We start from the raw sequence: 24,692 nt of genomic DNA on the forward strand, positions 1-24,692 counted from the left end.
AAAAGAAAGCTATTTTTTTTCCTAATATAGATGTAATACTGCCAACGAGTTTGATCTAAATTATTTGGCACAAGACAGATTCAGGAATGAGCAATCTACATGAAAGAGCAATCTATCAAGTTATTTTCTTTGGATTAGCAAGATAAAGCTAAACCGAAACGAAAGGGGGTAGATCAAATTAGAGTATGCATATATAGCACATGTCGGCCCGGACCTGGCCTTGGACCTGGCCCGTGGCCTCAAGGCCAATTTCAAGGGGCCACGGGTCGACCCATTCTGACTAAATCCCGTGGCCTCGCTGGCCCATTGGGTACCCGAGGGCCGACCCAAAATTCAGCTAGAATTACACACAACATTACACTAATGCACAACCATACAAAAACTGAATGTACACAATCATACATATGGATCAATTCTCAGTATGGAAGATTCATCTCAATCAGAGAACAATACAAGGGAATTCTCCACAATCACTTATGCAGATTTAAGCAATCTCAACTTCAAACACAAATCTAGCTACTAATCAATTTTGCAGAAAATAACATGTGCACAGCCACTGCAGCTACGTGTGCAAGACGCAAGAAATCAACATAAATCCTACTAGCTACTAATCCTAGCTAGCAAGAAATTGCACAGCCGCTGCTACACAGCTACAACCGAACAGGAGTACAGGACGCAAAAAATTGCACAGCGCTGCAACTAGCCAGCTACCCGTGCTTGGCGACCGGGATGGAGAGCTCGACGGCGACCGGGACGGCGAGCTTGAGGCGCACCAGCGGGAGGAACGCCGGCGGCGGCAGATGGCCAGGGCCGGGCGGCGGCAGAGACGGTCGTGGGCGGCCGGTGGCAGAGACGGTCGGGGGCGGCCGATGGCGGAAGAGATTGGTCGAGGGCGGCCACAAAGATGGACTAGGACGTAGATCTCATCTGGGTCGACCCGTGTGATCCATCGGGTCAGACGGTGCCGGCTCCACTGACCCATCTTTTGCTTAAGGCCAACCCGCCTGGCCCATTGGGTCAGACGGTGCCGGCTCCACTGACCCGTCTATTGCTTAAGGCTAACCCGCCTGGCCCATTGTCCTCGAGATTTTGGGCCGGGTCAGTGACCCAGCGGGCGGACCTGACCCATTCCCATCTTGACTGTGAATCAACCGGATGGATATGAGCTGTGCAACAAGCAGGAAACGATGCTCAGTGGTGGCCGCAGATTAGGTATTCAAGCTCATGCTCATGCCCAATCATGTCAAGTTGAATGGCGTGGGCAGCTACCTAAGCTGATTAAGGCGGGCCTTTGTTGATCTTTAAGACAAAGGGCCTGATGGGATTTGTTCTTGGAGAAGGAAAGCTCAAAATGGAAGAAGTGGAGTGACGGACTCCCTGATACTGGTCTGGATGTTGAACTCTTTGATTCCCAGCCATTGCAGTGTTTGTTGAAGCATTGCCGAGTGCCTTTGATGCGTGGATTGTGCTGTTCGTCAAGGGAACAAAAGTATGATGGCGTATGTGAATTAGCTGTAGCACCTTTGGGCGGATCTAGACCAGTGTGACCCCCTTGAGCTTCCGCATGCTAAATCCACGGAGATTGCTAGAAATTGGGTTGAGCGCAAGTTTGTGATGCAGTTTCTAAAAGGCTTAGACTTAGATTTTGAGAGCAAGCATGCTGTGTTGCTACGTCAACCGAATCTTGTGTCCCTTATTGAGGCCATTGTTGCGATTTGCAAAGAAGAGATCCGCCTGCAGTCGAGAAGGGGTGATGCAAATGGATCTGCTTACAGGGTGGCTGACCAAAGAAGTTCCGAGGGGTGTTATAACTGTGGTCAACCAGCGCATATCAACTGGTTTTGCATTGGTCTGGAAAAGGCAGAGGTCGGGGTATAGTGGTGGAGTAGTAGTCGTGGTGGTCGAAATGGGAGTCGTGGTCGAAGGGGGAGTGGTGGTTCATGGGGTGCTCATTAGAATGCTCCCAAGGCAAATGTAACTGCTTTAGCTGAAGGGAAGCAGGCTGCAGGAGGGAAGCTATGCCAACTTTGTCGATACAAATGAAGGTAACATTGAACACATCAAATAACAACCCATTAAAAAAACTCTGAATGCGTTCTTTACTCTAGAGCATCTCAACATGTCATTGGAGACTTTAATGAGATGAAATCTTATGTTCCACACGACAGATGTCACAACCAAGACCATCAAAGGTTTGGGACAATTAGTTGCACACTGAGCATTGAATTATCCTTAGTGTTGCATGTGCTAGCTGTTTTCGTGAACTTAGCGTCCTTGAGTGCTTTGGTTGGCCAAATTGATTGTCGAATAATTCTTGACAAGGTTGGGTTCTTGATTCAGGAGTGTTGGAACTGGAACGAGGCGTAGGGGGTTGTGGTACATGGACCACAACATGACGAACCAGGAGGGGGTGCACATGCTGGCTGCAGTTGTTGAGGATAAGGAGACTAGAGTCCTAATCCATCACTGTAGGATGGGGCACGTGTCTTTTGATAAGATGTATCAAGTATTTCCTAATGTAATGAGTGGTGTGGATAGTTGCAATGTGATGCGTGTGAGTTTGCTAAACACACCAGAAACTCATATGTAAGAGGATCAGGAGCATATCTCTTTTTGTGTTAATCCACTTTGATGTATGGACATGTCCAGTGTTATCTGTTAGTGGTATGAAGTACTTTGTTATGTTCATTGATTGCCATTCACAGATGACTTGCGTCTATCTTATAATCCATAAATATGAAGTGTTTCAGTCTTTCGAAGTTTTTTATGCACTTGTCCAGACCAATTTAATGTAAAAATTCAAGCACTCGGATCTGACAATGGCACCGAGTATGTTAACAAGGCCATTGATGCCTTCATGTTGGACAAGGGCATCCTGCATCAAACATCTTGCCCGGACACACCTCCTCAGAATGGGGCGGCAGAGAGGAAAAATCGCCACCTGCTAGAGGTGGCCCGGGCGGTGATGTTCACTACGAATGTGCCCAAGTTCCCGTGGGATGAAGCTGTGATGATGGCCACCTTCTTGATCAACCGCACGCCATGAATGTGCCCAAGTTCTTGTGGGATGAAGCTGTCATGATGGCCACTTTCTTGATCAACCGCACGCCATCCCGGTAAGAGGTATTAAATCATTGTGTGAGTTGGTTTTCATAGAAATTAAATTCCTAGTTTCCCCCAAGGTGTTCTGTTACACTTGTTCTGTTCGTGGTCATAGGCCATCAATCAACAAGTTGGATCCTTGGGCAGTCAAGTGTATCTTTATTGGGTATTCTTCAGGACAAAAAAGGTACAAATGCTGGAGTCCCTGTGAGAGGCGGACATTTGTGAGCATGGATGTGGCGTTCCATGAATCGTTCCCTTTTATGGTGAGAAAACTGATCCAAGTGTCTTGTTTGAAGACCTTTACCAATGTCTCCCACCGAAAATAGGCCAAGTGGGGAGAGTAGTAGCACACAGATGCAGCAATCACAATCACCTTTAGCAACAAGTGGCTCAATAGTAACTCCTGTGTCTCCTTTGTTACAAGCATCGACTTCCACCGATGATGTGCAAATTGGCACAATGACACCAACTCTGATTGGTAGTGTGCTGAGGTGGACAATAGAGCGAGTTTTCCCCGTTAGGGTTTTGAGTTCCTCCGGTGGCGAGAACGCCGAGAGTAAACTTTCTCCGTCCACCGCTTCTCTACCCCTCGAGAGCACTCCGGTCCAGGGCTCGTCTCTGGTCGTGGCTGCCCCCGGGATACGGTGGTGTTGTTCTACCCTCTCAAGGTTAGGGTTTCTCGGGCAAGCTTGAGATGGCATCTCAGGAGGAGGCGGGCGGATCACGCCCAAGGAAGGAACCGATCGAGGATCTCCTGAAGCGCCTGGATCTGCAGGAAGAAGAAGAGGAAAACTTCGTTTGGGAGGAGGAATTCCAGGAAAATCAGGTGGAGGCGAAGTGGCTCGTGATAGCAAAAGTCCATACCGATAAAGGGTTTAGTCCATCTGCCCTGTACTCGCCTATGAGATCCGCCTGGAATCCGGCGAAGGAGCCGCGATGGCGCAGGGTTGAAGATAACCTATTCATGGTTCAGTTTGGCTGCCTGGGTGACTGGAACACGGCGATGAACACGGGGCCGTGGCTCTTCCGTGACCATGGCCTTCTGATTGCGGAATATGATGGGTTTACGAATCCAACTTCTGTAGTGCTTAACAAACTAGTGGTATGGGCAAGAATCTTGAAGCTGCCTAATAACTAACTAATTCCTGCAGCAATCAAGGGGGGGTGCAGGAAGATGGGGAAGATCTTAGAGATTCAAACTACCCTACTGGCGGGTTTTGCAGGCGAATTTGTTCGAGTTAGAGTGGAACTTGATGTCACAAAAAAGCTAATTCTGTTTGTTGGGATCACAAAGCAGGAAGTCACAGACTACTACCAAGTTCAATATGAGAAGCTACCTATTTTATGTGGGCAGTGCGGTCTGATGGGACATTGGTACCAAGAGTGTGGTACGGGGGAACATGATGTTCCCAAGCTTGAATGGGGAGATTTCCTGCTAGCAGATGGGGGTAGAGGCCGTGGTGCTGGACGAAATACGGGAAGAGGACGAGGTGATGCTGGAAGAAACGGAGAAGGTTTTGGTAGGGGCCGTGGCAGGGGTGATCCCATCCCTACCTCTGGTGGTATGAACATGAACATGACGACAAGCTGGCGTCATAATGCTCTCTATAATAATGGTGGGTCCCAAACCTTGGCTACAGAAGGTAACACTTTTGTGAGGACCGAGACTGATCATGTAATTGCAGGAACGACCATGGAGTCGGATTCCATGAATCTGCTGGGTAAGTGCTCGGCACCTGATTCTCTGGCAGAAAAATTGGGGCCGAGCTCGTCCCTTGCACTGATCCCGGTGGGAGGGCAGGCCGTACCAAAGGCGTCAGTGGTGACCAATCTAGTGGATCGCATTGAAAGAGATAATTCGGGGGAGGATAAGCAAGAGAATGCAAACACACCCCAGAAAAGTCTCAATAGGAAGAAACTGAGAACTGTGGATGGTGGTGCAGTTGACAATTCTGATGGTTCTACAACTCATGAGATATCGGCGTCCTCCAGCGAGGAGGATGTCCGGATGCAATGAAAATCATAGCATGGAACTGCCGGGGCCTTGGGAATGCCCCGACAGTTCGAGCTTTGCTGGATGTCCAGCAAAGATATCTCCCCGATGTGATGTTCTTGTCGGAGAATCACCTCGATCGCTATCCGGCTGAGGGTTTACGTAGAAGATTGAAGATGGATCAAAAGTTTGTTTGCACAAGTGATGGAAGGAAAGGAGGGTTGATGCTTCTCTGGAATAATAATGTAAAAGTCCATAAACTGGCTCTTGATGCGATGTTTATTGATGTAAGGATAGAGGAAAGCAACAACGTGTCCTGGCGCCTGACAGGAATGTATGGAGAGTTTAAGTGGGCAAATAAACACCTGACATGGAGCCGAATGAGACAGCTATATCAGAACAATAACCTACCCTGGCTTATGATTGGTGATATCAATGAGATTCAGTTTACCCATGAAAAGGAGGGAGGCAATCCTCGTCCTACACAATATATGCAAGCTTTCCAGGAAGCCATTGAGGATTGTGAGCTTCATGATCTAGGATTCCTTGGTGATAAGTTTACTTGGCGAAGAGGAAGAATACGTGAAAGACTAGATATAGGTCTTATAAGTGATACTTGGGCAGCCCTTTTCCCACATGCGGCATTGGAGAATCTAGAATACAATCACTCTGATCACAGGCTGCTCCTGGTTAACACAGACTACTATGATGGGTTGGGGAATAGTAGTGGCAGTGCGTGTCCAAGGAGATTTGAAGCGAGATGGTTTCGTGAAAAAGATTTCTGTAATCTGGTCACAGAAGCTTGGGCAGAAGCGGGCGAAACAACTGGCGTGTCAGTTATAGCTGCAAAGTTAAAGTTGATGCATGCTAAATTCCATGATTGGGATCAGTGTGTGTTAAAGAAGCCAAAGAAAAGATTACGCCAAGCCCAAAGGGAATTGGAGGAGGCGATGCCTGGTCCGATGGACGATGAATCTGACACAAAAAGGAAGGAGCTAGCTGAGTAGTGGAATACCTACTGGAAATTGAGGAGATACAGACAATGCAGCGCTCAAGGGCAACATGTCTCACTTATGGTGACCGAAATACAATTTTTTTTCCAAGCTTTTGCTTTTGCTAGGAGGAAAAGAAACTATGTCAAGAAACTGAAAGACGATGGAGGGAGCTTTATCGAGGGTAATCTTCCCACCAATTATTGATATTTTTCTTTATCCACCGAGACACTAGATTGAGCACTCACTATGGTTTTGGTCAACTGGGGTTGAAGCAGCTCAACCCAACATGCAAACATCATAGAGGAGGTCCAAGGTATAATTTCTTTGAAAGTTAGCTATTCCTTCTCGAGACCTGGCCACTTCCATACAAGGAAATACTTCAGTCGACCAAGATCTTTAAATTTGAAGGCCTTACTCACACACCCCTTTAACCTTGTTATCTCTACGTCATCGTCAATGGTGATAATGGTCTCATCAACGTAAAATGCAATGGTGGCCACTTTTCTTTTTAGAGTGTATAAAACAATGTATGACCACCATTGCATTGTCCATACCCCATGTCACATATCGCCCGTCTAAACTTGTCAAACCAATCTCTTCGAGTCCGCTTTCGTCCGTAAAGGGCTTTCTTCAGCTTGCGTACCTTTCCAACAGTCTTAGAAGTCGAGAACCTAGGTGGAATATCCATGTATACCTCCCCCTGCAAGTCCCTATGCAGGAAGACATTCTTCACATCGAGCTCATGTAAAGGCCACCTGGAATTTGCTATGCAGGAGATCAAAATCTTCACGACGCTACTAGAGCAAAGGTCTCAATGTAGTCAATGCCATATTTCTGCTTGTAGCCCCTCTCCACAATTCTTGCTTTGTACCTTTCAATCTTTCATTTTGCATTCTGCTTCATAGTGTTATACCCTGTTGCAGTTGACTGACTTCTTTCCTGTTGGAAGGGTTGTTAGAGCCTGTTTGAGACTGCTCTACTCCTTAAAATTCAGCTCCGCTCCAGAAAACATAAGCCAAACAGGGTAGCTCCACGATATGCCGCTCCGCAAAAAAACTAGAATCTGGGGTACAGCTTCCGGTTTTTTCTCTTCAAGGGGTGCTCCAAAAAACTCTAGAAGCTGGAGTTGGGTGGAAATTACCCACCACTGCCACCAGTAAGTGGATACCCCTTCGTTTCTCCCCCCTCAACCAACCAAATAGATCCTTAACACCAAATTTCTTATTCTTGAAGCTGGAGCTAGATGGCAGCCAAACATTCTCTTTGGTAGTACCACAACTTCTAGATGAACCTGCTCCAAAGTGAATTTAGTGGAGCGAAACCGATTTTTGTGAAGCGGAGCAGTCCCAAACAGGCCCTTAGTACCCATGTCTTGTTCTTAGACATAGCCTCCATCTCATGCACCATGGCCTCCACCACTTTGAGTCCTCCTTCACCTTCCAGTCAATTGGTACGTGGACTAAAGAGAAGCAACAGATGCTTTGTGGGTTGGAGATAATGCTTCATACAACAACAACAAAGCCTTTAGTCCAAAACAAGTTGGGGTAGGCTAGAGGTGAAACCCATTAGGATCTCGCGACCAACGCATGGTTCTAGCACATGGATAGCAAGCTTCCACGCACCCATGTCCATGGCTAGTTCTTTAGTGATATTCCAGTTCTTCATATCTCTCTTTACGGACTCCTTCCATGTCAACTTCGGTCTACCCCGACCAAGCTTCCACGCACCCATGTCCATGGCTAGTTCTTTAGTGATATTCCAGTTCTTCATATCTCTCTTTACGGACTCCTTCCATGTCAACTTCGGTCTACCCCGACCTCTCTTGACATTATCAGCACACTTTAGCCGCCTGCTCTACACTAGAGCTTCTGGAGGCCTGCACTGAATATGCCCAAACCATCTCAGACAATGTTGGACAAGCTAATATCATTTTCATTGAACCCATATCATTTCTCTGGTATCCCTTTTGTTGCCCGACTAGTTCTCCTCTAAACCATTGCCCGTTCAGCTTGATCCTTGTTAGAGGAGATGGAAATCACATCAGTACTTCCTTGTTTTGTCAATGGCTGATCTAGTTGGTCCCCTTGAAGTGCAACATGCTCACCTCTCTTGTGAATACACCTTTAGCTGCTCCTCTTGCTTTGTTGTCCACCTCAGCACAATACTGATCTGAGCTAACTTCCAAGAATACACCTTTTTTTTGAGGGAAGGCCATCATGGCTAGCTTTCTTACGAATTAAAACGGGATTACATCATCCAGGAGTTTGGGTATTACACAAGCTGGAGGATCGTTAGCCCAACTCCTATTAAGCTTATTACAATAACAATAATTTGCTAGCACATGCGCTACTTGGTTCGTTTCACGACCACAATGCATGAATTTAACCTTCCCAATCATCGATGCCACTTCCACACACTCGGCGAAGATGACTGCAGCAACATCCCACCATCTGTTTTGGCCTGAGCATTGTTCAATCACCGTTGTAGAATCTGATTCAGCTTTAACTCTAGGAAAGCCCAAGGAATTTGCCAATACAAGTCCATCCCTCATTGCTTGAGCTTCAGAGGATACCACATCCACAGCATGCGGTAGAAAGGTGCATTGAGCTGCCAAAAACTTCCCCTTCTCATCTCTGATAACTGCAGCTGTTGCCCCCGCCCTCTCATTCTCAAAGAATGCTGCATCAACGTTCACCTTGACAAACTTCGGTTCTGGTTTCGTCCATCTCTGTATCTGGTTGTCTCGGGGATTATGATTTGCTTCCTGGAAATTGTTGGCAATTGCCATTACCGACATAGACCATCTGGAGATTAGTGGAGGTGAGCCATTATGTGTGATCTCATGACTGATCCACCATAGATACCATCCCCCCACTGCAGTGACTTGCTTGACATCTAAACTAGGCTTAAGAGCAAACGAGCGATCATCCATCAACAACAAATTTTCCAGGACCACCGATCCTGATCGCTGCCCCTCCATAGCTTGTTCAACAATTTCTAATATTCCCAAACTTCTCCATAATTCCTTCGCATGCATGCAGCCGAATAGAAGATGTTTAATATCTTCAGGCCCTCCATGGCATATTGGGCACCCGCTTTCACTTCCAACATGGCGATTTGCGAGAATAGATTTTAGGGGGATAATTCCATGCAATGCCCGCCAACAGAAGATAGAAACTTTATGTGGGATCTTAAGTTTCCAAAGTTTCCTCCAAATCTCCGGAGTTTGAGAGCCCGCTGGACGCCCTGTCCTATTTGCATGCGCCCTAAAAGATCGCTCCCATTGCACTTTGTACGCTGATCGAACAGTAAAAATGTCGTTACGTTCAGGATGCCATGCAATGAAATCATCAAAGGAATTAGTGTTGACTGGGATCTGTAATAACCTCTGAACATCCACCGGATTAAAGATAGATCTGATGATCTCCTCATCCCATGTTCCTGTATAAGGATCCAGTAGCTCGCTAACTGAGGTTAGGATAGATTGGCCCCGACTTGAGATTACCTTTCGGTCTGGACTTGCAGGTATCCATGGATCCTGCCAAATGTTGACACTCTCTCCGGTACCAATTCGCCAGATATATCCCAACTTGAAAGTCTCCAATCCCTTCATCACACTCTGCCATGTGAATGAAGCACCGTTTTTAAGTGTTGCATGAAGTAAATCAACATTTGGGTAGTATTTTGCCTTTAACACTCGAGCACAAAGGGACTTAGGGTTAGTAATCAGGCGCAACACTGTTTTGAGAGCATTGCCAAGTTAAACGAGTACAAATCCCTGAACCCCATACCACCTTCAATTTTGGGGTAGCACATTTTCCACCATGTATACCAATGCATTCTTTTATGATCCTCATCATCTCCCCACCAGAACTCCGCAATCATATCTGTGATTTCCTTGCAGATCCCTTTCGGAATACTGAATACTGACATTGCAAACACTGGAATTGCTTGGGCAACAAATTTGATAAGTATTTCCTTACCTCCTGTGGAGAGTTGTTTCTCAATCCATCCTTTGTACCTTTCCTTGATTCTTTCACACAAGTGTCTGAAACAATCACTCCGGTCTGCTCCCACCAATGCAGGCAATCCAAGATACTTATCTGATAATGCTTCAGTATCAATATTAAGGATTTGGCAAATTTCAGTCCTAGATACAACCGAAGTGTTTGGGCTGAAAAACACACTTGATTTGTTCACACTCACCATTTGTCCCGAACTCTGGCAATAGGTTTCTATAGCATGCTGTAAGGAAGCTGCATTTAAGGTATCTGCTGTCATAAGAATCAAAGAGTCATCAGCAAATAAAAGATGTGATACTGATGGTGCATTTCTGCACACTCTGATTCCTTCAATGCCACCAGCTTCTTCATACTGCAGTAAACTAGAAAGACCTTCCGCACATAAGAGGAACAAATAAGGGGAGATAGGATCTCCCTGCCTTAAACCCTTGGTAGGAACAAGAACTTCTGTCTCCTGGAAATTAAGTCTTACTTTGTACTTAACAGAGGTCACACATGCCATCATCATATCTATCCAGTGTTCATGAAAACCCAATGCAGCCATCATATCATGTAAGAATGACCATTCAACCCTATCGTAAGCTTTATGCATGTCCAATTTTATTGCACAAAGGCCACTACCAGTTCTCTTATTTTTGATCTTATGCACACATTCATAAGCAATCAAAATGTTATCGGTAATCATCCTTCCAGGTACAAAAGCGCTTTGTGTGGGAGATATAATATCAGGCAGGATATTCTTCAACCGCAGTACTAACATTTTGGAGATGATTTTATGAAGAACATTACAGAGACTTATAGGACGAAATTGATTGACTAGCTCGGGTGTTTCAACTTTCGGAATCATTACAATTACCTTTCCAATCATCGGGTATTTTCCTGGAGTTGATTGCTTGCAACACCTCATTCGATATATCTTCTCCAATGACATGCCAAAACTTCTTGAAGAATATAGCATGGATACCATCTGGGCCAGGGGCTTTCAGATATACAAGAGTTAGGGACACCTTGTCAGGCATGGTTATTGTGGTGCTGATTGGGCTAGCTGCCTAGATGACAGGAGATCAACTTTAGGCCATTGTGTTCTCATAGGAGGAAATCTAGTGTCATGGAGAAGCAAGAAACATGTTTCCAAATCAACCACAGAGGTTGAATACAAAGCCATGTCCTAGGGATTGAGTGAGTTGTTATGGACAAGGAATCTATTAGAAGAGCTAAAAATATTTAAGACCAGTTGTATGAATGTATGGTGCAACAACAAGTCGGCAATTAACATAGCAAACAACCCAGTTCAACATGATAGAACCAAACATGTGGAGATTAACATATTCTTTATCAAATAAAAATTGCATGCTAGGATCAAGATAATGTGAGTTCAGGGCAGCAAATTGTAGATTTGCTTGGCTAAAGCACTGGGAACTATAGGATGCAGTTTAGCGTGTGACAGCATGGGAATGAGAGATATCTATCACCCCTCTTGAGGGGGAGTGTTTTATGAGTGCCCATCACCTGGCCCATGATGCCTAGGCCCACTATTGCCAAGTGACCTAGGAGGAGGGCGCGAGGATGTCTGCTCAGACAAGAGTCGCCAGTGCATCGACACACAGGTTAGCCCATGAGGCCCATGTCCACTACCGCCAAGCAACCTAGAAGGAGGGCACGAGGGCGTCTGCTCAGTCAAGAGCTACCAGTGCTATCGACGCCCTGGTTAGCCTCCATCTCAATAGTTCTTAATAGAAGTTAATATGCAACTTAATTGGTGGAGTTTAGTTAAGAACATTTAGCAACTTGGGAAACTCGTGGATTAGATAACGTGCAGCTAGTAGGCAATTTAGCGTTAAATAACCAAAACACAGAGCTATTAGTTGGGGTGCACCTATTATTTGACCCCTAGACAATGCCTATGATAAGGATTCTGAGTTGAGCGACTAGTCATACGGTCTTAACATCACTGTCGACCAGGTGTATCGACTTGACTCATAGAGGTAATCAATCGACTACTCGACTTCTCCATGACTAATCTTGGCTAGTCCAGGAATTTGAGTCGAGCAACTACTATTTTGTTGTAAAAGGGCCCATCCTTAGGTGTTAGGGCTGGGGGATAAAAGGCCATGCTCGTGGAACCTTAGCTCCAGAAGAAGCTCTCCAGCCCGACACCCATCCAACTGCCTCTTCCGTTGCCACCTCTACTGCCCTTGCCGCGTCGCCAACTGTTATTGCTCTACCCCTAGCTATCCTCCACGGCTGTAGTAGGTTGTTCCTACTATTGGTGTTTTTCTCCTTTGCCAGCTCTTCTCCCCTAGCTGATGTTGCTGTTGCTCTATGTGCTGCTTCGCTCCTCCTTCAGCTAGTGCTGTGGTGCTTGGTGTTGCTCCTCCCTTCTTCTTCTCATGGTCGATGGGAGAGGTACCAACAACACCGCACCCTGATGACAACGTCTCTGCCTAAATTGAAGTGGAGGATTTGGTTGCGCACTATTGGAGTCTCATCGTGACCGACTTGGTCGAGCTTTCCCATCGATTCAATCCATCCACTTAAGAGTGTTCTGGTTGTTGTCGCTGCTGTTTTCTGGGAGGTTAATACAAAGGTGGTCGCCGCCGAGCCGCATGGGAACCAGTGCTGGTCAGGATCGCTTCAGCGTCGGACCTCGCTGAGCACCACGTCCTGTTCAATATCCTTGTAGGCTAGGTGCCATGGCAGCCATTGTCGCGCTGCATGGGGGTGGGTGTTAGATTAATCATGTCCTTTGTTATTCGCTTTGCTTTCTTCTTTGAGTTTGTTGTAATAATAAACAGGTGCATAGGCCACAAAGTGTTGGCCATGCCCTGAACACTATGGGCTCCTTGACTTGCTAGGCACAACAGTCAGCAGAACTATAGAAGGCAGAGTGGATGAGCAGGGTGCAGCTGGCGGGCGCGCTCCTGAGTGTAAGCTGCTGCGGCAAAGGGTGCATATCTCCTCGGCTCTTGCCACTTGAGAATTAATCCCGAAAATACCAAAATGGCACTCGGTGTAGTGCCGACCAAAACACTCATCTTTTCTTGGTTCTCTCTTGATGGTATTCCTCTGCTTCTTGGTTGCAGTTTTAGTGTGCGCTCAACCCGTTTGAGCTTTTGCCTGATTTAGGTTCCTGTGAGATTGAGCGTCTCGTGGAATCCACGGTCATAATGAAGCCGAGGAAGGCTTGTAGACCATCATTTGGCATCGGAGCTCGAGGCAGGAGGAGAAAGCAATGGTAGATTCACCATTGCTGACGGAGATAGCCAAGGCAACGAAGAAGCGGATCGAGGTGCAACTTGCAGAATTGCTGGAAGCGGAGCAGAAGCTTAAGGCCATCAAGGACATCGGAGGTGGCTATGCAGCCCGTCATTGTGCCTCAGCGACCACGCCTCCATGTCACATGGCCGCAGTTCACGCGCACAAACTATATGATTTGGGCCATGAAGATGTGTGTGGCCCTGCAAATCGGCCCATGTGTGGGAGGTGATGGAGAGCACAACCGTGGACTATGACATGGATAGGGAAGCTTTGTTCACGATCTATTCTGCTATACTAGATTCCGTGACATCGTTCCTCGCTGGCTGCGATTATGCTAAAACCGCTTGGGATGCCATCAAGATATCTCATTTGGGGCATGATCGTGTGCGGGAAGCAAGTCTTCAGTCACCACGCAAGGAATTTGAGGAGTTGCAGATTGGAGACACGGAGTTCGTTGATGACTTCGTGAGCAGGATTACAATGCCCCCTTGCAGGGATCCGTGCACTTGGTGACATATTGTCAGAGTTGTTCGTAGTCCAGAAGTTCCTTCAAGCGGCACCGGTGCACTATATGTAGACTGTCACTTCGATTGAGCAATATATGCCGCTTAAACCCTCACTTTGGTGGACCTCGTTGGACGATACAAGGCGCATGACGAGTGAGTTTGTCAAACGCTTCGGCAACCCCATCGATGGTATGCACCTTATGGTATCTCGTTGTTTCGCTGGTAACAAGAGATCCGGGGTGAGTTCTCGGAGTGAAGAAAAGGTAGGAGGAGGTGGAAATGTTATTGCTAGTAGACAGAGCATAGAACAATTAATGGGGGAAGGGAAGCTTGCCAAGAAAAAAGTGAGATGTCATAATTGTGGCAGAAAAGATGGCCACTTAGGATGCTGATCTGCTGTTGTATGATCCTGAAAGAAAATTGCTGGCAAGAGTGAAAAGAACTCGAAATAGATTATATAGCCTTGATCTTAGTCTGACAAGGCCAATTTGCTTGACGGCAAATGCAGGGGATACTTCATGGACTTGACATGCTAGGTATGGACACCCAAATTTCAATGCATTGCGTGATCTTGCTAGAAAGCAAATGGTTGTGGGACTATCATAGGTAGATCATATAGAACAGATCTGTGATGGTTGCAGGGTAGAGCAATCACTAAGACTTGTGCATGCTGATCTATGTGGGCCTGTATCACTAAGACTTGTGCACGATGATATATGTGGGCCTGTATCACCACCAACGGCGGTAGGAAATAAATACTTGTTGGTTGTTGATGATTACAACAGATACATGTGGATAATTTTGTTAAAAAGTAAACATCAGGCTTTGGCAACTATACATAAAGTCAGAAAGAGAGGAGAGCTGAGAAGGAAGTGAGTTGTGAACTGAAATATCTTAGAATAGATAGAGATGGAGAGTTTAATTCAAAGAATTTTGTTGAATATTGTGATGAGCATGGAATTAAGCATTACCTCACTGCACCTTACTCACCACAACAAAATGGTGTGGTAGAACGCAAAATCAGACAATCGTCTCCATAGTAAGAATTCTTTTGAAAAGCATGTGTGTTCCTAGACCATTTTGGATAGAGGTAGTCACCACGGTTGTGTATATCTTGAATAAAGCTCCTCCAAAGTGTGAAGGATAGGATACCGTATGAGGCTTGGTTTAACAGAAAGCCAAAATTTATCACTTCCGCACTTTTGGTTGTGTTGCTTATGTAAAGATCACAAAGCCAGACCAGTCTAAGCTAGAGGACAGAAGCATCTGCGTTGTTCCAATTGGATACGAACCACTGACAAAAGCCTACCAGTGTTTCAATCCTACAAGCAAGCAAGTCATTGTCACAATGAATGTGGTGTTTAATGAAGCAAAACCGTGGGATTGGAGTGCGGTGTCTAATCTAGAGATGCAAAATAGGGGAATTGAGTTTTTAGTGTACTATCCTGCATTAGAAGCTACTACTGAAAGTGAAGTAGCAGTAAGGATCGAGCAAATCACTCGGCACTCATGCTCAACACCAGAAGTGGGTGTGAATGGAGCTGCAGATGAGGCAACTCCTAACACTCACCACAACCTGGTTTGATGGGGGGGGGGGGAGGGGATAACTTGAGCTCAGTGATCTCAACACAGACTTCAAGTGTTGGTCTTTAAGGGTATCGTAAGATTCATGATTTGCTGGATAATATCCTTGTGACCTTGACCTCAGTGATGAGAATGAGTGCATGCTTGGGGCAGAAGACTCGATGTCTTTAGAAGATGCATAGGAAGAGGCATGTTGGCGAAGAGCCATTGATGAAGAGATGTCATTAATAACTGAGAATGATACTTGGTTCCTAATCGATCTCCTGGGGGAACACAAGGCTATGGGTCTCAAATGAGTGTACAAAGTCAAAAAGAGTCAAAGTGGTGAAATTTTAAAGCGCAAGGCTCGCCTAGTTGCAAAAGGGTATGTGCAGAAAAAGGGAGTAGACTTTGAGGAAGTTTTTGTTCCTATACCTCATATTGAAACTATGTGGCTACTTGTTGTGTTGACAGCTCAAGAGGTTTGGAGTGTTCATCATATGGTCGTTTAAGTCAACTTTTTTGAACAATGAATTACGCAAAAATGTATATGTCAAACAACCTCTGGGTTACGAACAAGTAGGCAAAGAATTCAAGGTTCTGAAATTGAGAAAAACTCTGTATTGACTGAAGCTCGATGCAAGTTTATATCTTTGGGTTTTGCAAGGTCTCCTCTAGACCATGGTGTCTATACTAGAAACTCTAGTGGAGCTTGATTAGTTGTGGGAGTATATGATGATGATTTAATCATTACACACTCAAGTGATTCCGGGATTGCAAACTTCAAGAGTAAAATGATGGATTTGTTCAAGATGCGTGTTCTTGGATTGTTGTCCTACTATTTGATCATTGAAGTTGCTCAAGGTCCAGATGGTATCACACTCTGCCAGACATGATATGCCTTGAAAATTCATGAGAAGGCAGGGATGAGTGCAATTTAAGTTAGATTCCAATGGAACCAAAACTGAGGCTACACAAGTCAAAAGGATGAAGAGATGGTGCATCCTACAATGTATAGGAGTCTCGTAGGCAGCCTGAGGTATTTGTGTAACACCAGGCCATATCTTGCTTACTCAGTGGGAATTGTAAGCAGATCCAGGCAGGAACCTATAATGTCCCATATGGTTGCTATAAGTCGGATCTTGAAGTACATAAAAGGAACCACTTCCCTTTGTTGTCATTACAACAGAAAAAAGAAGAATCACCAACACTTGTGGGATACAGTGATACTGATCTAGTGGGAGACATCAATGACTTTAAGAGTACAAGTGGTAACATGTTCTTCCTTGGCTCGAATATCATCTCCTGGGTCTCACAAAAGCAAAGAGTAGTTGCTTTTTCATCTTGTGAAGCAGAATACATTTCTGCATCATCAACAGCTTTTCAGGGCTTGTGGCTAGCCCGTGCTTGGTGATTTGGGGTGCAAGGAAGTGGACTGTGTGAACATGAAGGTTGACAGCCAATTCGCCATCTCTTTGAGCAAGAACCCAGTTTTTTACGCCTACAGTAAACACATTCAAGTCGATATCATTTTATTCGTGATTGTGTAGAGTAAGGCAGTGTGGCTGCGGAGAATGTGAGGACAAGGACCAGCTTGCGTATATACTAACGAAGCCATTGCCGTGTTTGAAGTTCATCGAGTTGCAAGAGAGAATTGGTCGTTCAGTACCAAACCTTGGACAAGCTTAGGGGGTGGGGGGGGGTTGTTAGATTAATCATGCCATCTGTTATTTAAGCTTTGCTTTCTTCTTTGAGTTTGTTGCAATAACAAACATGTGCATTGGCCATGAGGTGTAGGCGATGCCATGAACACTATTGTGTCCTTGACTTGCTGGGCATAGTGGTCCGTAGAAGTACTGGAGGCAGAGTGGGTGAGCAGGGTGCAGCCGATGGGCGCGCTCCTGAGTGTATGCAGTAGTGCGTACCAAAACTCTCCTCTTGGTTCTCTCTCGCTGCTATTCCTCTGCTTCTTGGTAGTAGTTTCAGTGTGCACTCGGCCCGTCTGAGCTTTTGCTTGATTTAGGTTCCTATGAGATTGAGCGTACCATGGTGTCCACTGTCGTTGTGAGGTTGAGGGAGGCTTGTAACCATCGGTGGGCACTGTTCAGGATCGAGTGACATGAAAACATGTGAGGTGTGGGAGGTTCGAGATCAGGGAACCACTAGTGCAGAAAAGCCTACTAGCGGCGTTGGCAGAACGTCATTAGTGGTACTCGATCCCCACGTCGCAGTATGACGCCATTGGTATGGGTCACTACTGCCGGCCTCCCACGCCACTAATGTCACCCAGTTCAGCCCTGTTGCGCGTGGACGCCACTAGTAAGTTGTACACAGTGGCAGTGATGCGAGCATGCGCCACTACGGGCGGTCTTATCAGTGGTGTCTGATGGGTACCTGCGCCATTACTAGATGGTGTTGTTAATGGTTCTTGTTTTGCCATGCTATCGGTCTCCTTGATATTAGTAGCGTTTCTTTATTTGTTTGCGCCGTTGGCCGGAGAGCGTATCGATGGCATTCTCTTAATTATCCACGCTAGTAGCCTCTATTTTGCATTAAGCCCAAGAATGACAAGATAGCATGCATATTTAAAACACAAGTATGATCGGAGTAAACAAAAAAAGAACGCACGTTAACAAAATGCGAATCGTATATATTTTAAACAACCGAATCAGGTGTGTGCATATGTATCTTAAAAAACAGTGATCGATCAAGTGTTGACAAACGTGAAGACAACAAGAAATGTATTTTTGTGCACACCAACTGAACAAAGCATCTTCATCGTCGTTTACTATCTAGCGCTGGCTTCAATTGTTGCAATCGAAACACTGGCATAATGATCAGCGTCTGCTATCGTGGCAAACAGTAAGGAAATGTCTTCCCGTACTCCCTTTGAGCGCCCCACTCTCTCCGCTGGAGTTTCTACACTGCCATGGAATATCCCTCTAGCGTCGATGACATCCTTGTTAGTTAGATCCCAAGGATTGCAAGCTTCCGTTGGATGCGTAGAAACTCTTTTGTGTGTAAATTAGTTGAGATGTCCTGTAGGCCTTTACCCACTTTGTCATGTCAACCTCCACCTTAAAGGTTTTTTGCACCCTTAAGTATTCCGCCATATGATGGATGATGTAGTAGACGTCCATCACATTGTTTTCTGGTTGTTACATGGAACAGAAGGTGGTGTTGAGATCAAAGCATCCCACGTCGAATTTGTTCCTCTTTGACATTGACCATGATGTATCCTCCTCTGTATTTATAATCAAATAGAGCATCATCTTTAGATGGGTGTAGTCATTCTTCTTGTGTCTCAACAAATCCAGGGCATAAGCGGTTGCCAACTTAGGGGATACGATGATGAGGACCCAGTTGGTTATGCACAAACACAATGCATGGTTAATTAACATTGGTATGTGCAGGCATAATGGAATCGCACGAATTCATATTGGTGCTAGACTTACAGGAAAAAGTAGAGCACGAGAAGGTGGTCCTACTCCCTATTGGTAACCATGAAGTTCAAAAGGTATTGTTTCCCAGTCGAATTTTCTTTAGGGTTGCAAAGGTTGCCCTCATTCATGAGGTAAGGGCCTTGCTACCGCGGCAACCCAAACATTTTGGAGTGGCCAGATTGGCTTGATAGAGGGCTCATAGCCAGATGAAGGATGGGCTGAGCCGGAAGAAGCTGAACATTTTTAACATGTCCTAGCAATCCAGTTAGACTTTTTCCATGGGGAAAACATCCACGAAGTCAAGACCCGGTCGCACCTGCACCATGAAAAATGGGCGGTCTTCATCTCGACGCAAAATATTGTCCTTCTATCGAGCAAGAATGTCATGCAGAATCATCATTTCTTCATCGGGATGTTGTGAAAATTCCACGGTATGACCAGGAATATGATTCGGCCGCAACGGAGGTCTAGTACCCTCTGGTTGGTTCGATCCTTAGGATTTATTAACCTGGACCGCTTGGTTTCTTAAGTGGTTTTTGAATCTGTTTCTGGTTCGTAGTGCTCTGGAATTTTTTCTTTCTAGTAGTATCATGCTTTCTCTTAGGATACCCTGCCCACAATATCATCTCCGGCCACATTGTGAAGTGTGTTCGGAGTCGGCACCAGTAGGGTGGGTTGTTGCTCATCGATGCAATTATTTGGCGGCGTCTCAAACAATAGACCCTTCCAGCAAGCAGTTAAAGGAGCAAACATGGCATAGTAATGATTAAGAAACGAATCGACATCCACGACCTCATGAGCAGCCACTCGGTCCGCCGTCGGATTCGTAACACCTTCATTCTGTTTGGTTAGTCCTCGTGTACCGAGGTGGGGTGGGGGTACCGGTGGCGAGGGTGTTTCGTCTGGTGATGCCATGCCCAAGTAATTAGATCCTTCAGCTACCGAAGGGGCCAAATTCGGCAATCAGAGAGTTTCATCTTCTGTGATTCCGCCCCTTCAAGTTGTATAGGAGGCTTCACATCTTCATAACCGGGTTCCACCTGAACCACCTCAACCTTACACATCTTGGCTGGCAACTCCACATTATGGATCACTCTCTGTTTGCGATTAGGCCTTATTGCGACTTTCCTCCTCTCACCCCTCCACATGACGTGGAGAGTGTATGGCGTGTCTCCCTGTGAAGCATGTACAAACCACCAATGTTAGAGAATCAAACAACGAATCCATGCATGGAAGATGGTCGAGGTTGGGCAGGCGACGCTTACTATGAGGGCGTCGAAATTTGCCGGTGACGATCGATGGCCCATGAAAGGGACAGAGGGGCTGCTAGGAGGTCCTGCGTCAGGACTGCTATTGGGCACTGCCGAGGGGTGGCGGGAAGGCAACGTGCAGTGTTTCCCCAGGCGGAATACTATGCTTGATTGCGTCATTTATAGTACCCATCATGCTATTTACTTGGGCCGTGGCAGCGACCCTGGCTTCGAATTTCATTTTATCTTCATAAGTAGACTGGCAGGTTTGATAGGTCACCCCCAAGTTCTCGTGTTCAACACTATCCACGTCTTTGGCATTTGTATGGAATGTGTATCCGTTGATATCATATGATGGTCACGATATTGCAAGGGGGGAATGTGCAAGGTGAAGATGGTCTTTGACCTTGAATCAGTAACTGGCAATGGATTTTTCTTAATGTGATCCTCGAACCAAGTTGCGAACTTGGCGTTGTGCTCTTCTATAATTTGGTCCTCGTTCAGTCGTTCTTTGCTTGCCTTGCGTTCTTGTACCTTCTTATCGGGCTTTTGTGTGCATATGCCCAATCATCGACCATTTGTATGTGTTGTAACGCTACTGTGTGCTCTCTTGTAGCCGTCCTCTTGTTTATCATGATGCACATGCAAATCCGGTTTCAGAATGGCGCTACCTACTCATTCGAGCTTGTGAGCGTGCTTATTAACGGGCAAACCAATAGATTTCTCGACATCAATGTAATATGCAGAAAGAGACACACTCCTCGGTCTTATAGCCCTGCATGATGCTTCCATCTGGATGGGCCTTGTTTAGGAACGTATCCCTTGACGAACCCATTCATCCTTTTTAATGGGAACATGTTGTGAAAGAATACCGGTCCCAGTTTGATGATCTCATCAACAAGATGGACCAACGATGTACCATAACATAAAAAAATGCGGGCATGAAGTAGATCTCAAGCTCACATAGTATGATAATGATTTCTTCTTGTGGCCTTGCAAGTCGTTTCAAACTAATAGATTTATAATAGATAATGTCGAAAACATTGCAAAGGTCAAGAAGTGTATCGCGGACATGCATGTCCATTACTCTTAAGTGCATCCGGAAGTAACCTTGTCATCATCACATGACAGTCATGACACTTCATTCGAAGACCTGGCGTTTTTTCATGTCTTAGTTTCTGCATGGGCTCCCATAGTACCCGGAACTAACTTTGATACCTCCGAGGCACTTGAAATTTGATCGAGCTCCTTGTCATCTAGAGTGAAGCAAGCGCGGGGACAACGATCATGATGAGGAGACTATGTACCCACTACCTATAATAGAACTTGTTCTTATCTAAGATCTTGGAGTAGATCTTGTGCTCTAGGAGTCCTGGATTGAACTCTTGCTGCCATATCGGCCTACATTCGCCTCTAGAGCGATATCTAGCGCCGCATGTTGAAGTTGTTCCTTCAGCACTTGTGTTGTACACATCGTAGCAGCAAGGTCGAGTTGCTCCTCCACAACCCTTGTGCTGCTTCAGGTGGCATCAGAGCCTCGTAGACCCATACTAGTTCTTGTTGTCCTCTTCGACAAGAAGCTACAGCAAGCAATGGAGCAATTGGAGAAGAGGATGGATGTTGCAGAAAAACAAATCAAGAGCCGCGTGAAGATCTTAATCGGAGATTTGACCAGCTGGTTGAGATGATAAGAAATTGTGTCCCCCCTGTTACCAATGAAGGAGATTCATCTAAAGAAGAAGATGTTCATCAAAGAATGAGTGGTAATCTTGGAGCAAGACCGCCACAACAACATGCTGTTCAACGTGCTTGAAGAAGGCCAAGTTATGTTGAAGCTTCTAAAGGTGAAGAATATGATGATGCCCTTGATGAACCAGATCTCTACACATATCGGAGAGTACCCAACCCTACATATGCAAGAGATACATACAAGGTGAAAGCTGAGATCCCAACTTTTAATGGAAATGTTGATATTGAAGGGTGACTAGATTGGTTATATGAAGTGGAGACTTTCTTTGAGGTCATGGAGGTTCGAACTGTTCAACAAATGAGGATTTCTTTTCTGCTCCTCTTAGGTGGCCTTTGGCAGTCTCTTTTGTACCGTTGAACAAATCTCTACGACTTCTCCACTCGTCATCCTCCTTAGGCCACCCCCATGCTCTATGAACACGGTACTCTTAGAACTGCCTGTTATGCGCTTTAGCAGGACATAAGACGTATCATCCCTACACTTAACACAACCGCAGTGTTCGTGGCACACCTAGCCAAAGGCATGTCCATAATCGAGATACTCATGCACCGTTATAAGCAACACAATTCTCATACGAAAATATTTTCCTTAGCTGGCGTCCTAGGTTTTGACACCTTCAACAACGCATAATGTGAGTAGCTCCTCCTTCAGTACCTCGAGATACAAGTTAATACCATTCCTCGGTTGTGTCGGCCCTTGAAATATCATAACCATCTGTATATACTTTCGCTTCATGTAGAGCCAAGGTGGTAGGTTGTGGAACCATACAAAGACAGGCAAGGTTTTGTTTGTGCTGCTTTGGTTGCCGAAAGGATTAATTCCATCCGTACTCACACCCAACACGATGTTCCTTGCTTCTGATGTGAATTCCGGGTATCAATAGTTGAGTGCTTTCCATTGGCAAACCATTTGCAGTGTGCCTCAACACGTCGTCGTCTTTACCCACCAGCTTCCTATCTTTGTGGCAACGCAAGTGCTCCGCGTCTTTCTTGTTGGCATATAGACACTGCAAACAAGGAATGATAGGAAAGTACAATACAACCTTATGAGGAGTTTGCTTTCCCTGCTTTAATCGGGGTTCCTCGCACTTTCGACACTGTTCGGTCTTCATACTCATTCCAATAAATGATACAGTCATTGATGCAGGCGTGGTATCTTACGTGCATCAAATCAAGAGGGTCACGACCTTTGACTCATCGACGGTAGTAGGTAATATGTTACCATCGGGAAGAACTTCATGTAGATACTCCAATGTGGCATCCATGCTTGAGTCCATGCTTTTGTGTTTTGCCTTGCTGCCTAGAAGCTTGAGCATGACGTTGAGCTTGGTGTCCTTGGGATTACAACCAGGATGCAATGGAGTTTTCGAGAGGAAGAGAGTGAGGAAAGGAAGAAGAAAGGCTCACATGCCTACAGTGGGGTGAGCTCAATATTGGCCCCCCATACACATTAGTAGCATTGGCAACAGAAACTACGCCACTATTACGAAAAGCACTTTCGACCCTACAGACGAATCAACGCCACTAATAAAACATGCGCAGAGGCGCACATGGCATGTGGGTCCCAATATACCTAGTGACGAAGGTCGAAATAGACGAAATAGCCCACGCCACTAGTAAGTGAACCACAAGTGGCGTTGGACCAAAGGCAACGCCTCTAGATTTCGTGGCCCACATGGCATAAGCGGATAATGTTACGGCATGACCCTTACAGACCAACACCACTAGAGAAGGAAGTACTACCGACAAAGGATTTTTTCGGACGTTGCTAGCAACTCTTGGCTTCGCAGGTTGCTGGGTCCCATTTAATAGTGTCGTTGGCGTGTCTTCCAATGACACTAATGTGAACTCACAAGTAGCGCTGACAAAGTTTCTCACGCTTGTGGTCTTTTGCGAAGATACTAGTGGCGCATGGATTTTGGTCGGCGCCACTAACTTCGTCAACCTATAGTGTTTTCCTACCAGTGAACCAGAGAAGTAAGGGACTAAATAAGATAAGGAAGACCGGACGGGGCGGTGCCAAATCGGATGGTGCATGCATGTGTACTCGAACAAGACAACCAACACACAGACACACTTTTTAGCGTTTGGGCCTAATTTCTAATAGTGGTTGTTATTGAATTTTATACTAAAGATAGTGGACGACGTTGTGGAAAGCAATAGGCTTTATAATCTGCTTGTTCATGGGCTAGATCTTATTTTTTTCTTGTATTCATATGTCAGCTACTTGCTCTAGAAGTTTACACACTATACTTATTTAGTTATTTGTATCTTTCTTACCATTGATAATCGATTTTGATCTAGGAAGCATGAGTTTCGTGTCATGGGTACATCTAACATCGGTTTTGAAGGGGGTGCATGGGGGCTTTGGCTATGGTGAAAGGATCGATATGGTTGACTAGAGGGGGGGGGGGGGATGGGGTGAATAGGCAACTACCAATTTTTAGCTTTTCTTCACAAATTAGGTTTAGCAATAAATAAGTTGTCTAGATGTGCAACTAGGTGAACAACCTATATGATGCAAACAACCACAACAAGTGCAAGCAAATGATACAACATAATATAGACTTGCACAAAGTAAAGGGAAGAGATGACCACAAGTGGAGCCGGTGGAGACGAGGATATGTTACCGAAGTTCCTTCCCTTTGGGGGGAAGTACGTCTCCGTTGGAGCGGTGTGGAGGCACAATGCTCCCCAAGAAGCCACTAGGGCCACCATATCCTCCTCACTCCCTCACACAATGCGAGATGCCGTGATTCCACTAGTGGTGCCCTTGAAGGCGGTGACCGAACCTTTACAAACAAGGTT

The 24,692-nt window shown here is 45.7% G+C and overlaps 1 protein-coding gene across 48 annotated transcripts in view; it reads left to right on the plus strand.

The window, feature by feature from the left end:
* The window catches only part of LOC123072724 (uncharacterized), a 71,908-nt gene that overhangs the window by 32,464 nt on the left and 14,752 nt on the right, over positions 1-24,692 (plus strand). For 22 of the 48 annotated variants that reach the window (XM_044496349.1, XM_044496352.1, XM_044496346.1 and 19 more), the window contains one exon: positions 2,341-24,250. The exons of the other annotated variants lie outside the window; for them this stretch is intronic. In XM_044496349.1, the coding sequence (XP_044352284.1) occupies positions 5,119-6,105 (987 nt within the window). In that variant the 5' untranslated portion in view covers positions 2,341-5,118 and the 3' untranslated portion in view covers positions 6,106-24,250. Of the gene's footprint in view, positions 1-2,340; positions 24,251-24,692 lie in introns of those variants that run through there. 48 annotated transcript variants of the gene reach the window in all.

Source organism: Triticum aestivum, chromosome 3B (assembly GCF_018294505.1).
Source record: "Triticum aestivum cultivar Chinese Spring chromosome 3B, IWGSC CS RefSeq v2.1, whole genome shotgun sequence".
NCBI classification, from domain to species: domain Eukaryota; kingdom Viridiplantae; phylum Streptophyta; class Magnoliopsida; order Poales; family Poaceae; genus Triticum; species Triticum aestivum.